Source organism: Halyomorpha halys, unplaced genomic scaffold, assembly GCF_000696795.3.
Source record: "Halyomorpha halys isolate HHAL.00 unplaced genomic scaffold, Hhal_1.1 Scaffold238.1, whole genome shotgun sequence".
Lineage (NCBI taxonomy): Eukaryota > Metazoa > Arthropoda > Insecta > Hemiptera > Pentatomidae > Halyomorpha > Halyomorpha halys.
In genome coordinates this window covers 366,332-384,106 of record NW_027107468.1, presented here as the reverse complement: position 1 = coordinate 384,106, position 17,775 = coordinate 366,332, and the positions used below count along the sequence as shown (strand labels likewise).

Sequence of the window (17,775 nt, the reverse complement as noted above, 5' to 3'; positions counted from 1 at the left end):
ATTAATTATGGATTTTAAAGAGGGAAAAAACTGCAGGAGGTTTTTCCCTTTAACACGCATAATTAACTGTTGTTTTGTACATAAAGTTATTATGACGTTCTAATAGTTAGGCATTATATATAATTTTATCTCATTTTTATAGCTTCAAGTAAATCACTATGATCAAGTTATACTTGTTTAAGAAATACAATAAATCTAAGAGACCTTACTCGATCTTTGTCAGAGGAGATTGGGCTTTAGGGCAGAACATCATTCAGCTAAAATATAAACAAATCAATTGAAAAGAAAAATGACTATATAATGAATAAGGATCCATATCCCTCCTAATCCTTGTTTTAAAATTCAACAGAACCTAAGAGACCAGTATCTTGTTGAAGTATTTATTTGGTCAGAGTTTTCTAAATGGTAGTATATATGAAATGAAACTAAATTATTTTTAAAATTAATTTAATATGAATATTAAATTAGGATTTTAATGAAGAACTATTAGGATTAATTTTTTAGCAATTATCTTTCTTTTTTCTAAAGGTTATTAAAATCCATGTATCGGCGGCGTATGTCGTGCCCTCAAGTTGTTCAACAACTCTGGGATGCAGTAAAAGTAATAAGATGTCAGCACCAGGTCCCAACATTAGAAAAGATTGCTAAATATATGACCAGGGTACATGCTGTTACTGAAGGTAAAAACAATATTGAATTAAAATTATATGATACTGTAGTGATTAAAATATTAATATTAAACGTTGTTCAATATAAAAAAAAAAATTAATTTTTACAGAGGAAGTTTCTAGGCAGTTGCAATACTGTGTGAGAGATGGACTGCTCCTCGTGAGGAAGAGCAAAGGATCTAAAGGCTCTAAAGGGGTCGAACAAGAGGGATATAAACTGCCTGAAATTGAGGTTAATTTTTTTAAAAAATCTCAAAAAATAGCTTTTATAATTTTAATTGTCCATTGTATCTCATTTTAAAAAATTTTATTTGAATAATTCTTTTTGGTATTTTTTTTTTAAACAATTATTTGTTAGTGCTTACTTAAATAAAATAAAAGTTGTTTCTTTTATGGTTTAAAAATGGGTGTTATATGATAATAATTTGAAGTTTGTAGTTGAATCAGCTTACACCCTTTCCAAATCATTTTGTTGTATCAAATAACCAAAAATGATGATGGTGATTGGTTCATTTTTCCTTTCAAAAGGAAAATTGTGATAATTGGCTGTTTTATTTGCTTTCTTACAACTACATCTGTTTCTTCAATCAGGCCACTTTTTCATAACGAAAGTAGCTCACCTGTCCTCAAAAGAAAATGTAAATCCCACTTTTATATATATATGATTATTTTATCACACTATCAAGAAAGAGCTCAGAAACAGTACTGATGGCTTTTAAACCACATTGTAATATATCTATTAGGTTAGCTCGGAAGGGAATCGCATCTTAGAAGAAAAAAAAGGAAATATATTTGGCTTCAAAGTCGGCTATATAATAATCCAAACTCTTCATCAATTTGTCAAATGAAAAGCATAATTTTACCTAGCCTGACAAAGAATGAACTGAGAACAATTACAATAACTACTTACGGGGCACTTAATCTCAAGAAGATGAAATTAATGAAAGATTCCACCCTCTGTGGATTGGTATTCTTGGAGGATAGAATAACAGGGATAGATACGGTAGAATTAGAGGATGAAAAAACAATTGAGCACATTATGCCCCTTAAATCACCCTGCCCTTCTATTAAATGCAGCACTTGAAACTAGGGGATATTACTTGATCTAACCCTAAAGACTTAATGTGCTGTTTTAAGTAGTAAAAGATTTCTAGATAAGTTCAAGGTTATTTTTTAAAAGATCCAAGTGAGATTACTTGATACGTAGGAAGGTATCTCACTATAGATTGAAATAGGTCATGGTGAGGAAGGGTTTCCTATCCTATGATATAATAATAATATATTCTTATGTAAAATAGAGATCACTATTTTCAGTGATCAGATTTTATAATATTTTCTTTTAACCTACTGTAATTAAGTCCTATCTTATATCATCTTCCATTTTAATGGGTTTTGGGGAACCTTTATTTGTAGTTATATATCCTTTGCTAGTTAAGAGATAATAACTTAAGTTAATCTTAATTTTTAACTTTTACTTCTAGAATGATAACAACAGTAAATCACATGATTGGTATTGTTTTGAATGTCATACTGGCGGAGATGTTATTCCATGTCAAGGATGTCATCGAGCATACCACATGTCATGTATTACAAACACCCTGGGGACGCAAGATAAGTTCATTTGTACTGTTTGCCAGGTAATTATCCCTTTGGTTGTCTATTTTATTTTTTGTGTCTATTATTTTCCTATAAGTATTTGATAACCATCTATAGTATCATGTTAGCTATGGTAAAAGTAGAGAATTTTTAATAGTGTTTTAATGATTGCATGATAGTGAACAATAGCCTAGGCAATGACTATCTGAAATCTATTTGCTTATTAATATTAAGCTGAAGACTTTTAAAGAGCTTCATATCTATTTGTATGAGAACAGTTTACAGCCACAATATCTACCTCATTTTTTTTTTTAAATTGAAATTCAAAAACAATACTAGCTATATGTATTGTCAAAATATTTTTCGGCATCATTATATCAAGCCTAAAAAATTGAAAAATTGGCACTAAGGTTGAGTCTTGAGGGTCATTATGGAATTCTACAGCCATTTCTTGCCCAATTACGATTATAGAGGAAAAGATCCTTGCTGTTTACATTTCACTTTCTCATAATATTATCAAAGAAAAACATTTCTTTGAATCCTACAGAATAAATAGAACATTTAAAAATTACTGTGTCTTTTTTGGGCTTTTGCAAGCTGTTTTTTTGAGAACAGTATTTTAAAAAGTGTTTTTACATATTCAGGATTTCCAAAAAAAGTTATTATTTTTTAATGAAATTTTTATTGATGATAGGTACAAGCAAAAGTTACAATTTAAGCCAAGAACAATAAACAAGTTCATATGGTTATTGAAATTTAGTGTCAAAAAATTGCCATTTTTTTGTGTTTTTTAATCATTTCTACTAAATTGGAAGAAGATATTTGACCGTATGTAGTAGATTGGAGGAAGATAGTCCGGGTGACGGTTAATAAAGGTATCAAAATAGTAATTAAAAATATTTATTGTTAGCCAACGTTTCACTCCACTTTGTTGGGCTTCGTCATTCTTATCAGCCCTGCAAAGTGGGGCGAAACGTTGGTTAACAATAAATAGTTGTTACTATTTTGATACCTTTATTAACCGCCACCCAGACTGTCTTCCTCCAAACTACATTCCTACTAAAGGATGTTGACCTATTAAAATTGTCTAAAGCTCTTTTTTTTTTTTTTTTTTTTTTTTTTTTGTTATCACGATGTTTTGTTTTTCATAGAAGCTGTAGATTATGCTCATTTTCGTATATTATTCTCAAGAGACCAAATGAATCTGTGTAATAGCTATGTTCATTCCCAATTCTTCTCTAAGACCACTAGGCTGATTTTTAATTTGGTACTGAAGTAACATTATTATGACTTAATGGTCTACCATTTTATTTAAAGTAGTGGCTGATTAGAGGTTTTAAACATGTAACTCAGCCATCATATCATCGTGGAATTGTTATACGCCTCAAATTATTATCAATACAAATAATTTTTTTTTTTTTAATATAAACTATTTCACACATTTACATGAATGTTAAACTTTATAATTTATTATTAAAATAAGAAACCGTTGTGTAAAAATTTTAAGCATTTTCTAAATATCAGTATTCAATAAATAACTGTGTAAAAGTCCTTATTCCAATCTAAATTTTACGTGTTTCAACAATTGATAACAGCATTTAATAAATAGAAAAATAGATAATCATTATTAATTAATGAATGCTTAGCGAGGAAGCAATAATTTTAGATTAAAAAAAGGTCAGGGAAAATTGGCAGAATATATAGAATATTCAGAGAATTTCTTTAAGCTACTCTGCTAAATACCCTAAGTAAAATTTTTTAAGGTAAATTATTTATTTGACTATAAAGGAGGAAAGAGCTACTGATTGATTTTTGTGATGTTAAGCATTTTTTATAAGTTAGTTTGAATGTGTATTCATTTAATGTGGTTATGGATGGTATGACAGTATATCTCTAATTTAATTATGTTGGAATGTTTACAGAGTTGTGATGAAGACTCTTCTCTATCCAATGTAAAGTTGAGTAAATTGAATAGGTTGCTGACGATGGTCTGCACAACTCTGAAAGATAGGGTAACAAATCTATTATCTTTGTAGATATTATTGCATTTTTTGATAAATATGTTGTATGGATGTAAAATTTTTGCATGAAAGGAATCTCTCAAAAACTATTTAAGGTGATAATGTTTAAATTGCACCATCATAAAGTTGATAAAATTTCCTTTAAAAAATAAGGTTTGGCTTAGCTAATTCTGTTGGTTGGTTCTATTGGGAAATATTTGGTTTTAGAGTTGCTATAAAGCCAGATCATGAACTTTTTTTGTTACTCTTAAATCAAATCTTTAAGTATTAAACCAGTACTTTATGAGACACACTGTATCGGAGAGATTAAAAATAAGTGCATGCGTGCGTGCGTGTGTGTGTGTGTGCACTAAACAAAAAAGTATATTGTGAATCGTAGGTATAAATATAAAAACTCCCAACTGAAGTTGTGCGTAAATTTATAATGCATATAGATGTTTTGCTAATGTAACTAGCCAGCTTTGTTTATCTTAGTTTGTTATTATGTGATGAGTAATTTATTCCAACTATCCACCTCGTTTTTGGTCTGTCCTATCCATAGTTATTCCTCTTCTAATCTTGCACAATAAGATGAAAAATTTCCTTAAGCATTCCTAGTCACTTCGCTAACAAGCAAAACTATTTTAAATTTCTTTATTCTGAATTTTATCATGTATGTTAGAATCACAACTAAATTTAAGAATAGGCATGGTTATTGTATTAACAACCCTTATCTAGAGTTGGTTGGTGTTTTTCAGTTTTAATATATTTGAAAGGACTTTTCATTTAGGTTTATACAAGTGGTTGGTTTTATATTTAGCATTTATTATATTCTATTAGAATTAGCTTGTTTCATAAATGCCTCTTAATTTTAATTTTTATTTATATTTTGCTTTTAGTATTCATCTTTAGTTAATTCAAGTGAATTCCTTCGCCGGTCGATTATGATTGGAAGCCCGGGTGCTCAGATGGACATCGGCGGTGCTAAAGAGAGCTGGCGTGTTAGCTACCTGGTCTATCGACCAGTTGATCTTGGTACAATGATGGCCGCTGCCAAATCCCAGAAGTATCCTAATGTTGCTGCTTTCTTGGCTCAGGCACAATCAATTGTTCATTCTGTTGTAATCTTTCACGGAGGTACATTTAATCTATTTTTATTACTATCTTTTATGTTTCTGGATCATAAATTGCTTATTAATTTTAATGCTTTATTATTAATTAAATTAACCACATGCACAGCTTAGTTAATAATTCAGTAATATGAAAAATAATTAATGATCCATTAATGTTAAATGAAAAATCATTAAGTTAAAAATATACATGTTTTTCATCTCTTATTATTGCTTGCATCATAATCTATTTTTTTTTTTTTTTAGTACTATCAGACCTTGCCGATAAGTCAAGGCAAATGCTTCGCGAGTGTCTTTCTGAAATAGCTAAAATTAGAGCTTGTCATTCATGTTATGAAGCTGCAGTACTTCGGGGAAGGCACTGGTTCTGCAAACCATGTCGACCGCCTCATCAGCTTGTTTTTGCTGGTTCTCCCTACATGCCTGCCAAAGTTAGTACATTTTTTAGAACGCAATTCATAATTTAATAAATCAGAGGAAAGTTGGTTTAAGAAAGGCTATAGATTGACGAGTTATTCAAGGCTTGGTTTTAGCTACTATACACAAATTGACACATCAATTACAACAAATATACCTTATAATTAATAAAATCATATCTTGAAAAAACAATTCAAAATTTTCTCTAGTAAACTACAAAACAAAATAAAACGTGACTTTTTTTTACTATTAACTGGCTTGTAGCTTTGTGGCCTATTGTGCACTATCGTCATTGTGATGAGCTACTTAGAGCTTAAGAATAGTAAATTCTTCAGATCTAATTATACTTAGAGAGTTGATCAGTTCACACTGTTTGGAGTCCATAATGTGGTCTATGCCAAGCAGTTCAAATCTCACGCCTGTCATTATAATATGCCATTTCATCTTTAGCGTTTCAGAATCTGCACTTAGGGTTGAACATGTGCTTATTAAGTCAACAGTGACCAATGTAGATCCCTGTGATTTTCCTTAGATTACCTCTGACCAGTTAAAGCAATATTCCACTTCGGCCACCATAGAGTCCATTTAGGAACAGTTCAGAATGTAGTTGTCTTTTGTCTAGCCAATATAGTTTAGTTTTTAAGCCATAAGCTGTCTTGATTTTACTTTTTGGGTAGCTAAGGCTTAAGTGCAATAACTTATTGCAAGCATTTCTGCTAGAAATACTGTTATGTACTCTACTTTAGGGATAGATATTCCCCCTACTGATTTATCTTTATGCCAGACACCAGTTCCTGATCCTTGGGCTATGAGAGAGCCATCCATGTGACAGAGTTGGGCAAATATTATTCGAATGACAAGAGACGAATACTTTTTTATTTGTGAATTTTCTACTTGAATAATCAATTATATGTACAAAAACATATTATTAACCATCCGAATACTTTTTCATTCGTCATTATTTTACACAAATAATCAATTATTCATACAAAACATATGATTAACCATCCGATTACTTTTTTATTCGTCATTATTTTACACGAATAATCTATTATTCGGGCAAAACAATTCAAATAACAATTTGAATACTTTTATATTCGTCCATTTTATAGAAAAATATTCTCTTATTCGAAAAAATTAAATGATTAACCATCCGAATACGTTTGTATTTGTATAAAGACAACATTTTTTGTCTTACAGCTATACATAGATATATTTTATGATCTCATATAGATTAATTTTAACTTTTCTAATGTCTAACATATAAGGGTCCCTTTTTATGTTTTGGGATAAGTTAAATATGAAAATACTATCGATTTATTTTCATATTCTACATATCTCAAAACATAAAGGGACCCTAACATGTTAGAAATCAGAAAAGTTCATATAAATCGATAAACGATCACAAAATCGATATCATTTTCATATTCTGCATTCCTCAAAACGTATGAAGGGACCCTAACATGTTAGAAATCAAGAAAGTTAAAATAAATCGATACGTGATGTTAAAATCGATAGCATTTTCATATTCTGCATATCCGAAAACCTAAAAATTGGCCCCTATGTGTTAGAAATAAATTTAAAAAATTAAAATAAATCGATATGGGATCTTAAAATTGATAGCATTTTCGTTTTGTACTCGTTGGAGTATGTGAAATAGGACCCTCATACATTAGAAATTGAAGGTGGTAAAAAAAAATAAGTGAATTTAAAAAAAAAAATCAAATTTTTGTTTAAATATGTATTCGACTAATTTTTTATTTGATTGAAATAGTATTTTAAATATTCGAATAAAAAAGTATTCGGATTGTTTAGTTGTATTTTTATTCGAATAAAAATTTATTTGGCTCTCGTCAATCGAATAAAAACTTCAAATAAAAAAGTATTCGTCTCTTGTCAATCGAATAATTTTTGTCCAACTCTGCCATGTGACAATTGATTCCATTATTTGGTTTATGTATTCTTGTTCTATTTATTTTAAAACTAAATTTCGTGTCTAAATTTACAGATTTGAACATCAGAGCACATGGATAGCACCCTACCCTGTCCTCTTCAATTCGCTGATTAATTTTTCTATGTCCTGCCAGCTTCAGGACTTAGTATTTGCTATCTTGCTAAATAAACCTTATAGGTAGTATTAAAAGTGTGCTTCAAAATCTAAGTGCAGTGGTGTGAGGCTAAACATAAGTTCCATTGCAGCTGTAGGAGTTGTACTCACAGCACTACTAGCCTCTGCAGTTCATTCAGAAGGTTCCTGAATATGCCCATATTGGCTTTGTATTACTTTTTTTCCCCTTCCTCGCCATTTCTGACCTATGGGGTGTGGCAGCATAATTTTCAAGTTTGTAAAGCTATCATCTTGAACAGCCCTGATAAAGCCCTACAAAGTGGGGCGAAACGTTGGAAAATTAATAGTTGTTAACTATTTTTGTTGTTTTTGACTGCAACCCTGACCCTCTTCATATTTGAAATTATACAGTCAATTGTATATGTATATATATTCATTTTATTATTAAAAAATATAATTGCAATGTTATGTTCTTAATGATGATAAAAACCATTTTATCTGTTTTTCTACACCACATAAAAAAGACAATAATGATCCCTCTCTTTTCGTCCAGTTTAAGTTATTTTATGTTTTGAAATTAATTTTATACCATTACGTTTGGCTTAAGGGTTGTTATATCAATATATGGTTCCTATCCATGTTGTAAGGATAGGTCATGTCAGTAAGTGTGCTATGGTTACCTTATAGAAGTTTTTTTAAAGAAGATTGTGTCTTATCATTTGAAAAGAAACAAAACCTTATTTTTACTTTTCTTTGTTATATATTAAAGAAAATATCGTGAATTTCACAATTTTTTCAGATAAAGGATAAATGATTACTTTTAGATTTTTTCATGTTATTCATTCATTATTTAATACAGATTTCAACAATGACTTTTGATTGCATTTTCCTCATTCCCAAAATGCTGATAGTTCAAACGACAACTATTTCTCAATATTATTCCTTTTCTGATAGATTTTAATGGAGAGATGAATAAAGTCACACACAAATAACTGCATAGACATACATAATACGTAAGCTTAGTATCCACACTCCTATACTAAAAAATTGTTTAATTTGTTGCCATATTTGTATGGCATATGATACATTTGCATGTCATTTCAGTGTAGTCTGTATTCATCTTAACACTTTTTTGTAATGCAAATTTTGTTGTTAAGGTTCTTCAAGAAAAAGATGATAAACTTGAAGTTGTATATTTTGGACCTCAGCATCCACGAGCAACTGTTGAACGAGAATCAACATTACCAATTACCACTCCTGTAGGTCACTTAGGAAAAACCTCTCCAACCTGGTCTAAAGCGATGGATGAGTTGGCAAGGCATCAGAAAATGTTAACTTTTCCTAACCAGTCATCTGATGTTAGTCAAGTTTTTACTATTATTACATATTCCATTTACTGTTATTTAATTAGCATATGTACGAATTTCAAAAGCACCGAGGAAATAATTTCTAAGCTTAAAATACAAAGTATTCAGAACTTCTCTACGAGATACTTGTGATCCATGACATGTGGATTCCTTTCCTCTTAAAAGTATATGGGGCCCTATTAATTGCTTGATCATCTATCTATGTAATGATTCCATGGATGCCTTAATTGGACTCTCCTAAAATTTGCAAATGTGTTTGAATTTAGGTCGACCATGAATATAAGTCAACCTCCTCTTTCCCTCTTCTTTCTCCCTCCCAATTTCGAAAATAATGTTTAAAAAAGAAATTTTGAGAAGAAAAATTTAACAAACAAAAAAAAAAAAATTCAAAATTTATGATATAATATCCAAAAGAAATAAACATGCATAAATCAGGTACTATACAGATGAGTATATCATATCTTCATAAATAATAATAATCTTAATAAATAGTATGATGAAGCTTGAAATTATTACACATGTATCCAAATCGGAAATGTAGCATTTAGTTTTAAAAGTTTTAATTAATCAATAACCATAGAAACTTATTCATATTAATAACATTTTGTATTAATCTTGTTAGTTTGTGTGTTTTTTTTTTTAAATTTTTACTTTCATTTATTGTTAATCTCAATAATTTAAAGATCTCAATAATTCATATTCAATCTTCGGACCTTTAACATTAAGAATTATTGGGATAGCACTATATGATCAGTAAATTGATTCTAAAAGAATTTCATACGCCTTCTTAACTATATTTTCGTATTTTTCTATTCAAAATCTGTTAATTATTGTAGAGTGATGATAGTGATGTCGAAGAGGATATTTCAAAAGAAAAAATTTCTCTAGTTAAAGAGACTCTTCCTGTTGTTAAAAGTCCAGCTTCTCTTAAAAGAGAAAGGTAGGTTTTACTTAATTTTTTTAGCGTATAAAACCTAAAATTTTAATTTATAAAATAATCATTCAGATACTAATTTAAGATTTCATCCGTTACCTACATTTTGTAATTTTTAATTGCAACTTATTACAGAATAAATTTTAAAATTATGAGTCAACTTAGTTTCTTGTATTGCTTGTTTATTTTCAGGTACAGTTCGGATGAAGAAAATATCAAAAAAGAAGAACCCAAAAAGGAAGTTGCAGTGAAAAAGAAACGTGGTCGCCCTCCTAAGAATTCTTTGACGCCTGTTTCTGCTTCTTCAACTCCTTCAACAACCCCTGTGTCGACAGAACCAAAGCGTAAGTTTTCTTATGAGTATTTAAATCTAATAAATATTGTAAAGTTGAAGTAAGAATGTTATTTTTCATGTTATAAATCTCAATATATTTGCAGGAAAACCAGGAAGGCCTAGGCGGAAAAAACCTGAGGAAGAAGTTGAAGAAAAGTCGCCTTTAGAAAAAGAAATAATAAGTGAGGTTGCAAGTGAAGCATTAAATGATGAAGAAATTAAAGTTGAAAATCCGAGACCTGAAAGCCCGACAACCACAGCTCCAACTACTACAAAGGTGAGAACTTCAAATACTAGCTTTCTTTTAGCTTACAAAACATTATATACCCCAAATTAAATTGATATAAGTCTCCGGTATAACAATTATAATTTATCAATGTTTCCACATTTTACCCAATCTATAAGATGGACCTTAATGTGATCATATCACCTGTGCCTCAATCTAACATTAATCTGTTAATCAGTTGGAGGGTCATTCTGTCAGTGTTTTCCAAGTTACATTATTTGAAAAACTGTTTTTGTTGCTTTATCTGACTTAAAACTATTTTTCCTCTTTTCCAATTAATTAGTTCTTTCAATTAATTTTTTTTTTTATCACAGTAGAGCATATGGCATAGTTTTAATATATATATTTTTTAGTAATTTAGTAATATTGGTATACATGTAGTAAATAGAAAAACAGGAAAATCCTAATTTGCCTGTCATTTCCGATCCGATTTTCTAATAATCCAAAATCTCATTTCAAATAATGAAATATTTAAATATTTTTCATTTCTTCAATATTTTTATGCTTATGTTCCTGTTTTAGAAGAATGAAGAAGAAATAGTGAGTTCTTCTTGTATGGAACCTCAAGTTCGATCTTTTGGAACTCAAACGGTCAAGAAAGAAAAAGCTAATAAAGAAATAATTGCAAAGGTAATTATTAACATAAATTTGTATTTCAATTAGAATGTGACTTAAAATTAATATTTCTCTGATATTGAATATCTGTGCTTCCAGGGCTTATGTATGAATCTGATTCCTTTGCTATTTTCTATTGTTATTATGTTATTAATGAGTAAAGGATCAATTAGTTGTGGTAAAATTGATGCTTACACAACACAGCTATTGAAATCATTGACTTTGGATATTGTTTGCACTGGTTTCATAATATAAAAAGAAATACATAATTAGATTGGTCTATGACTCAGAAAACTGATAATTTTTAGCCAGCGAGAACTGTTGAGCCTCAAAACATCCTATAAGGTTGTTTGGATTAGGGTTATTGAAATTATTACTCCTTTAGATTGATGGTAGTTGTTTACTTTCATTACACTATTTGAAGAGATTAATGAACTCGTAATATGTTAAAAAATTTTCTCCCATTTTAAATTTTTACTATCAGTCATAGATTAAGGGCAATATTTAAATTGTGTGCCATATCTTCAAATATATTTCTCTTTCTCTTTAAGTAATATCTCTATTTATGAATCACTTGAATCTTTTGAAAGTCCTAAGACATGTTTATTTATTTTGAGTACTGCTCTAATGCAGTTTTTGATTCTTCCCTCTTAATATTCTTTCAGTCATATTGACGTTATACATTATTTTGTGCAAAATTTGGGGATATTTCATCAATACTTGGAACATTATGAAAATCTAATTTCATATACCATATCAGGTTGTTGCTGATTCAATATTTATTAATCAGGGGGAGTATACGACTTGCTGAACTTATTATTTATTAAATTAGCAAGCTTAAAAAACATCTAAATGTTCAAGAATATGGGCTCCGATAAGGCCGACCATTTTTTATAATTCTTAGAAAAACATACTATTGATCATACGATGATACGATCAATACTGTTGGATTTCTATGTTTATGAATTTAATTTAAATTAGAATTCCTTAATCTATTAATCTAAAATGAGAAAAGCAATTTATTTATTTTTTTGCACAATGCAAATATTTCGAATTAGTTTGATAGATTTGAAGATGTTATTTAGGATATTTATCATAACATTTTTTGAGTAGTTCAATGCAAAACTGTCAGTGCATTCTCTTTTTCCTTTCCAGTCTACGTAGTTCTCAAGATACTGTAGCATGATACCTTGGCCAACAAATAACAAAAGAAAAATTAGATTTTGATCAGCTAATTGACAAGAACAATACTGAAACTGCACTACACTGACATTACCATTTTATACTGAACTAAAAACATCTGTTGTTTTTTACATCTTAATTTTTATCAATCATTCTTTCAACCATGGCCGACAAGTTAACACTATCACAAATCTATTCTTCATTCTTTATAAATATGTTCAATAATCTAATATTCCGTTCTGTTTCTAGTTAGTAAGTAAATGTGATATTTTCATAAAAAAATTATTTAGACCATTATTCCTTTCAAGTTCATCTTTCTTTAAATGTCATTATAGATCATTAACATATTTCATAAGCAGTCTAGGTTTTATATAATTATAAATAGTATTAATTAATTGATTAAGCAAATTTTTCTTTGGATTAAAATGCAAGGATAGACCATTTTCAGATTAAAATTAGAAAATATGGGACAATTAAAATTTATATTTTTTATATAAATGCAGGGGATTGGTTGCAGGAGTTGGAAGAATTATCAAAGTTTAAGGAAGCTAGAGAAGATGATGCGGTTAATGATGTATAATTTGCAAAAGGAGTTGGGATTGATAATTTTTAACAGTAAGGGTATATATAAGTCAATAGGTTGAGATATTTTTCCTCAAAATTCCAAATTTTTTTTTAAGGATTGCTAAAGTAAAAACGAACATAACGACCGAAAGAAACAATAATTTCAATATTTCCCCTTTAAGTTGCTTAAAGAAGAATATTAATTGAGAGATTTTTTTAGATGATGTAATGACTTTATTAATTAAGAGAGGGTTTTGAACCAATTTTTTTCCCTTTGTTCCATGACAACTTATTCTATGCTGCCCCAGTGATTAATGATGTCAATGTTACTTTTCAGCATGTAGTAACTATATAGAATGGTTGGGTGTCATCGCTCCTTTGTTTTTTATAAATCAGAAAGCTTCAGGTTAACATGTTTCTATGCTCAGTTATTTACTTTGTTAATTATCCTATTCTTTCTTCTAAAATTTACTTATTATTTTCATAAAATATTTGATTTGTTTATAAATAGCTTAAGGAAGAGCTAGATGAAGTGAGAACTGCGCATGCGGAAGAATTAAAAGCACTGAAAGAGACACATGCCCAAGAAGTTGCTGCCACAAAGAAAAAGCAATGGGTTTGTAAATTATGTATTTATTTGAAGGTTGAGGGGGAAAACAGGGTGTTTTTTTTTTGTTTTTTTATAGTTATCATTGTCATATATTGCGGTTTGATGAAAGCTTTCTGTACAAATGTTCATTCATTTGATAAATTTTCTTAGTATTACAAAGAAACTAATATACATTATAATGGAAGGTATAGATATGGGTTACCCGATTTTTTTTTCTTTGTAAAACATTAAATATAAAATATGACTGATCCTTTTTACCCCTGTCTCCAAGTGTTTATTACATGTAAGAAATTAAACAGTAAATTGTTAGGTTGAATTACTCTCCATATCATCAATGATAGAACTGTTAATGATGAGATCTACTCGTTGGATACTTGGCATTCCACCCATTACCTTTCTACCTTACCTTGATCCCAACCTCAATCCTCCTCAGTCTGCTTTACAATCTCAATATCCCACTCTATCAGTTCTGTTAAAAATTACTTAGGACTTTCAAACCTCTTTAGACAATAAAAAATTCAACATCCTTGTTCTTTTAGATTTCTCAATAGCTTTCCACTCAGTCAATCATAATATCCTCCACTCAAAACTCCATTACTTCTCCATGTCAAATAGTTTTTTGAAGTGGTTCTTTCCCTTCTTGTCACTTCATTCTCAAAGCTTTATAATTTCCAATAAACCCCCCTTCCTCCTATTTTCTACTGACACATACTTGTCACATACCTCACTCTGCTAAAAACACTTTTCTTTATAGAACGTAAACGACCTCCAAGTTTACCTATCCTTTTGTCCTATTGAGATACTCATGTCAATCCAAGGTTCCATTAATCTCAACCTAAACCCAAGCACTGTGGGTGTGGCCCTTTTGATTTGAAGCAGAGTAGAGTTATGCCACTCCCCCCTTCCATGGGTATAAACAAACATTTTAATGTTATATGTGTTTATAGTTACACTTATGCCCAATGCTATTGTCACTTCTGTAGCCAGCTTTGTATTTAATTTAACTGTGACTTTGACAAGTTTAAATATTTAAATTGCAAAAAATATCCAATATTTTCAATTTATGAAAATAGATTTAAACATGCTACTTATAAAATGCATCCAGATGCATTTTAATACATGTGACTATTCATTTAAAATGGTAATTACCTTTAAATTGTAAATAATTATTACCTAAGATTATAATACAAATTTTAATCATTCCTATTTTTATTTGCCTTTAACATTTTAACCCATTTAATCATAATAAAATATAATAACTTCACCCTAACAAATAATACAAACAAATACCAATTAGAGTCCTACCAATAATAGAATTTTCCATTACATTTTCTTTTTTTTTCTTCTATATCTGTCTACGATTTTTTCCTGGTAACAAATTACATTTTTTTAAACATTCCCATCTCTAGGGAGATAAAAATATCTCTATAATATGATACTGGGAATAAATAACTAAAAACTTCTTATTTTGAACGAGATGGTCAGTTTATAACTATTTTTTCTTCCTTCTTGACCGTAGCCCTGGCTATTTAAGGTTTAAATAACAATGTTCTTTTTTCTGTGTTAATGATTAGTTAATTACTAATAAATTTCATTTGCAGTGTTTTTTCTCAGTTAATAATTTTTGTTAATATCTTGTATTATCTATTTTCTTTTGTTAAGTAAGGTGTTTAATTTTACTTTATTAATTTTTTCAGTGCTACAACTGTGAACAGGAAGCCATTTACCATTGCTGCTGGAACACAGCCTATTGTAGTACCGAGTGCCAACAGGTTCATTGGCAGCGCGAGCACAAGAGGGTCTGCAGGCGCAAGCGGTAGGGACAGTCCAAGCCTCAGCCGGTGGCTAGGGCCTAGGTCACAGATGGTGTGCCAATATCTCTCTATATACAGTACGTTAAAAACATTGTCACGGCAATTGTACCATGATCCTTTTGCAGTAAGAACGTAGACACAGACATCTTGACAAATGACACAAGCAGTTCGTTCCTGTCAAAGTAGAGAAGAAGCCAGTGTTTACTATTTACTTTCAATCCAGGAAGAATAGATCCAAAAAAAGCTGATTAGTGAAAGCAATCAAAATTTTCTTTTTAGTGGTTTATTTATTTATTTTTTCCCATCCATTATTTGTTGCTTATCTTTGCTTTACTATGTCGTAGGAGCAATCAGTGGCTGTTCAATTAGCCATATAATTTATTTTTTTACATTCAAATTACTACTTTTTCTAGTAATTATTGTTATATAACAGTTATGTTATGTATTTTGCTCCATTTAAAGCTAACTTTTATTTTTTTATTCATTTATTTCTTTAATGTTAATATAATGCCATTGAATATTTTAAAATAATGATAATTTTGCAGGAATTATTGTTTCTTTTTTTTCCTTTTTTTTTCGTTTTTGGATTTTACTATCTTTAAAACTTTAGGAAATGAAATCAGATCTATTTGCAAAATGCTAGTCATGAGATGAAAATTTATATTGAAAGAAATTTTAAACTTGAAAATATTCTTAATGTTCAGCGAGTGTGACTACTTAATATTTGATTTGTTTGATTATATGAAATTATTTTAACTAACCAAAGATAGTCCTTGTTGGGGTATATAAGGGTGTTAAACCCAATGAACACCTACTACGGACCAAAGTAGAGTTATAACAGATTATAAACAATATAAACTAATTTCACGAGAGGATAATTAATTTTAACTATTGCTTTTCATATAAAATTTGCAATGAATCTGTAATTATAAAAAAAAAAAAAAGAAGTAAATACTTTTGGAAAAAATGGTCATTTTCCCTATTGTAAGTTAATATTCTCTCATTTTGTTATAACTTAAAAATGTAAAATTAAAATTAGTTTTTAACCTGGAGCCAACTAAGCCTGAATTCCATAGCTCAAATGCAAGAATTAAATAGTTTTGATATAGCTGTGGGTTTCAAGTTGTGAAATTGTTTCAAAAGATAGCCTCATGTAAGTTATGTTATAACTCCTCAAACCTATTAAACATAATGTATTAGAAATAGCAATTTATTGTTGGCCTAGAACATTAGTATATAAATTATAATATTTGATTGTATAGCAGTAAATATGTTAAATGGGCCATTTATCATTAGCTTGAAAATTATTTGCTTATTGATGAAATTTGTAGATGAGGTATTTAGTATATCAATGAAAGGAAAAAAAATTGCACCAACAAACTGTTATTTTCTTTTCAACAATGTAAATACCAATTTACCATTTCTTATTTTTCAAATTTGATGAAAATAATTTGAAAAAATTGATTCATGATTTTTTTTTATCTCTTAATTAGTGTTTTCAGGCAATATAATATCCATAAAATATATTAAATGGTTAAACTGTTATTGCTAGAAAAATATAAGAATATATATATTTTATTTATTCATTTAACATATTATACTTTCCCCATACTATTTATACTGTTAAAAATTATTTATTCCTTCTTGTTACTGTTTGTATTTTCATGGATACAAATTTTTTCCTATCATTTTCTGTTATGTTATTGTATATTTTAGTTTCCAAATTATTTCATTTGACTGATTATGGTTATAAGTTAATGATAGAAGAGGTAAATTATTACATTTTCTATTTTTTGGATTTGATTTAAAAAGGTTTCTTTCAATGGACCATCTATTTTATCAAATGAATAATGCATTCTAATTCGGTTTTTTAATTAGCGTGGTAAAATGTTTCATTAGATACTGCAAGTTATAACTAACTAGTCACTATATTCATAGTTAGATTACATCTTATCTGATTTGGCTAATTGAGAAATTATGACTGATACATTGTCAGCCATTAGGTAAAATTAATATCATACTGGTCCCTTAAAGGATGAATATTACAATGATTTGTCCTTAGTGTTTAAGTTCTCTGTCAAATTATAACTGAGCTCTTGTAAAACCATTTTTGTATAGAGCCACAATTTAATGATGATGACAAGTCTTTTAAAAATAAATGACTTTTTATAAAAAAAAAACAAAAAAAAC

At 29.1% G+C, this 17,775-nt stretch overlaps 1 protein-coding gene across 2 annotated transcripts in view; it reads left to right on the top strand.

The window, feature by feature from the left end:
• The window catches only part of LOC106680006 (zinc finger MYND domain-containing protein 11), a 23,461-nt gene extending 7,718 nt beyond the window's left edge, over positions 1 to 15,743 (top strand). Inside the window, exons 2-14 of one of the 2 annotated variants that reach the window (XM_014419460.3) lie at positions 529 to 680; positions 779 to 900; positions 2,150 to 2,305; positions 4,187 to 4,276; positions 5,164 to 5,401; positions 5,641 to 5,825; positions 9,037 to 9,237; positions 10,083 to 10,186; positions 10,373 to 10,524; positions 10,619 to 10,791; positions 11,326 to 11,430; positions 13,673 to 13,777; positions 15,469 to 15,743. In XM_014419460.3, the coding sequence (XP_014274946.1) occupies positions 529 to 680; positions 779 to 900; positions 2,150 to 2,305; positions 4,187 to 4,276; positions 5,164 to 5,401; positions 5,641 to 5,825; positions 9,037 to 9,237; positions 10,083 to 10,186; positions 10,373 to 10,524; positions 10,619 to 10,791; positions 11,326 to 11,430; positions 13,673 to 13,777; positions 15,469 to 15,591 (1,906 nt within the window). In that variant the 3' untranslated portion in view covers positions 15,592 to 15,743. Of the gene's footprint in view, positions 1 to 528; positions 681 to 778; positions 901 to 2,149; positions 2,306 to 4,186; positions 4,277 to 5,163; positions 5,402 to 5,640; positions 5,826 to 9,036; positions 9,238 to 10,082; positions 10,187 to 10,372; positions 10,525 to 10,618; positions 10,792 to 11,322; positions 11,431 to 13,672; positions 13,778 to 15,468 lie in introns of both variants that reach the window. The other variant, XM_014419459.3, reaches the window with a different exon arrangement.
• The last annotated feature ends 2,032 nt before the right edge of the window (positions 15,744 to 17,775 follow it).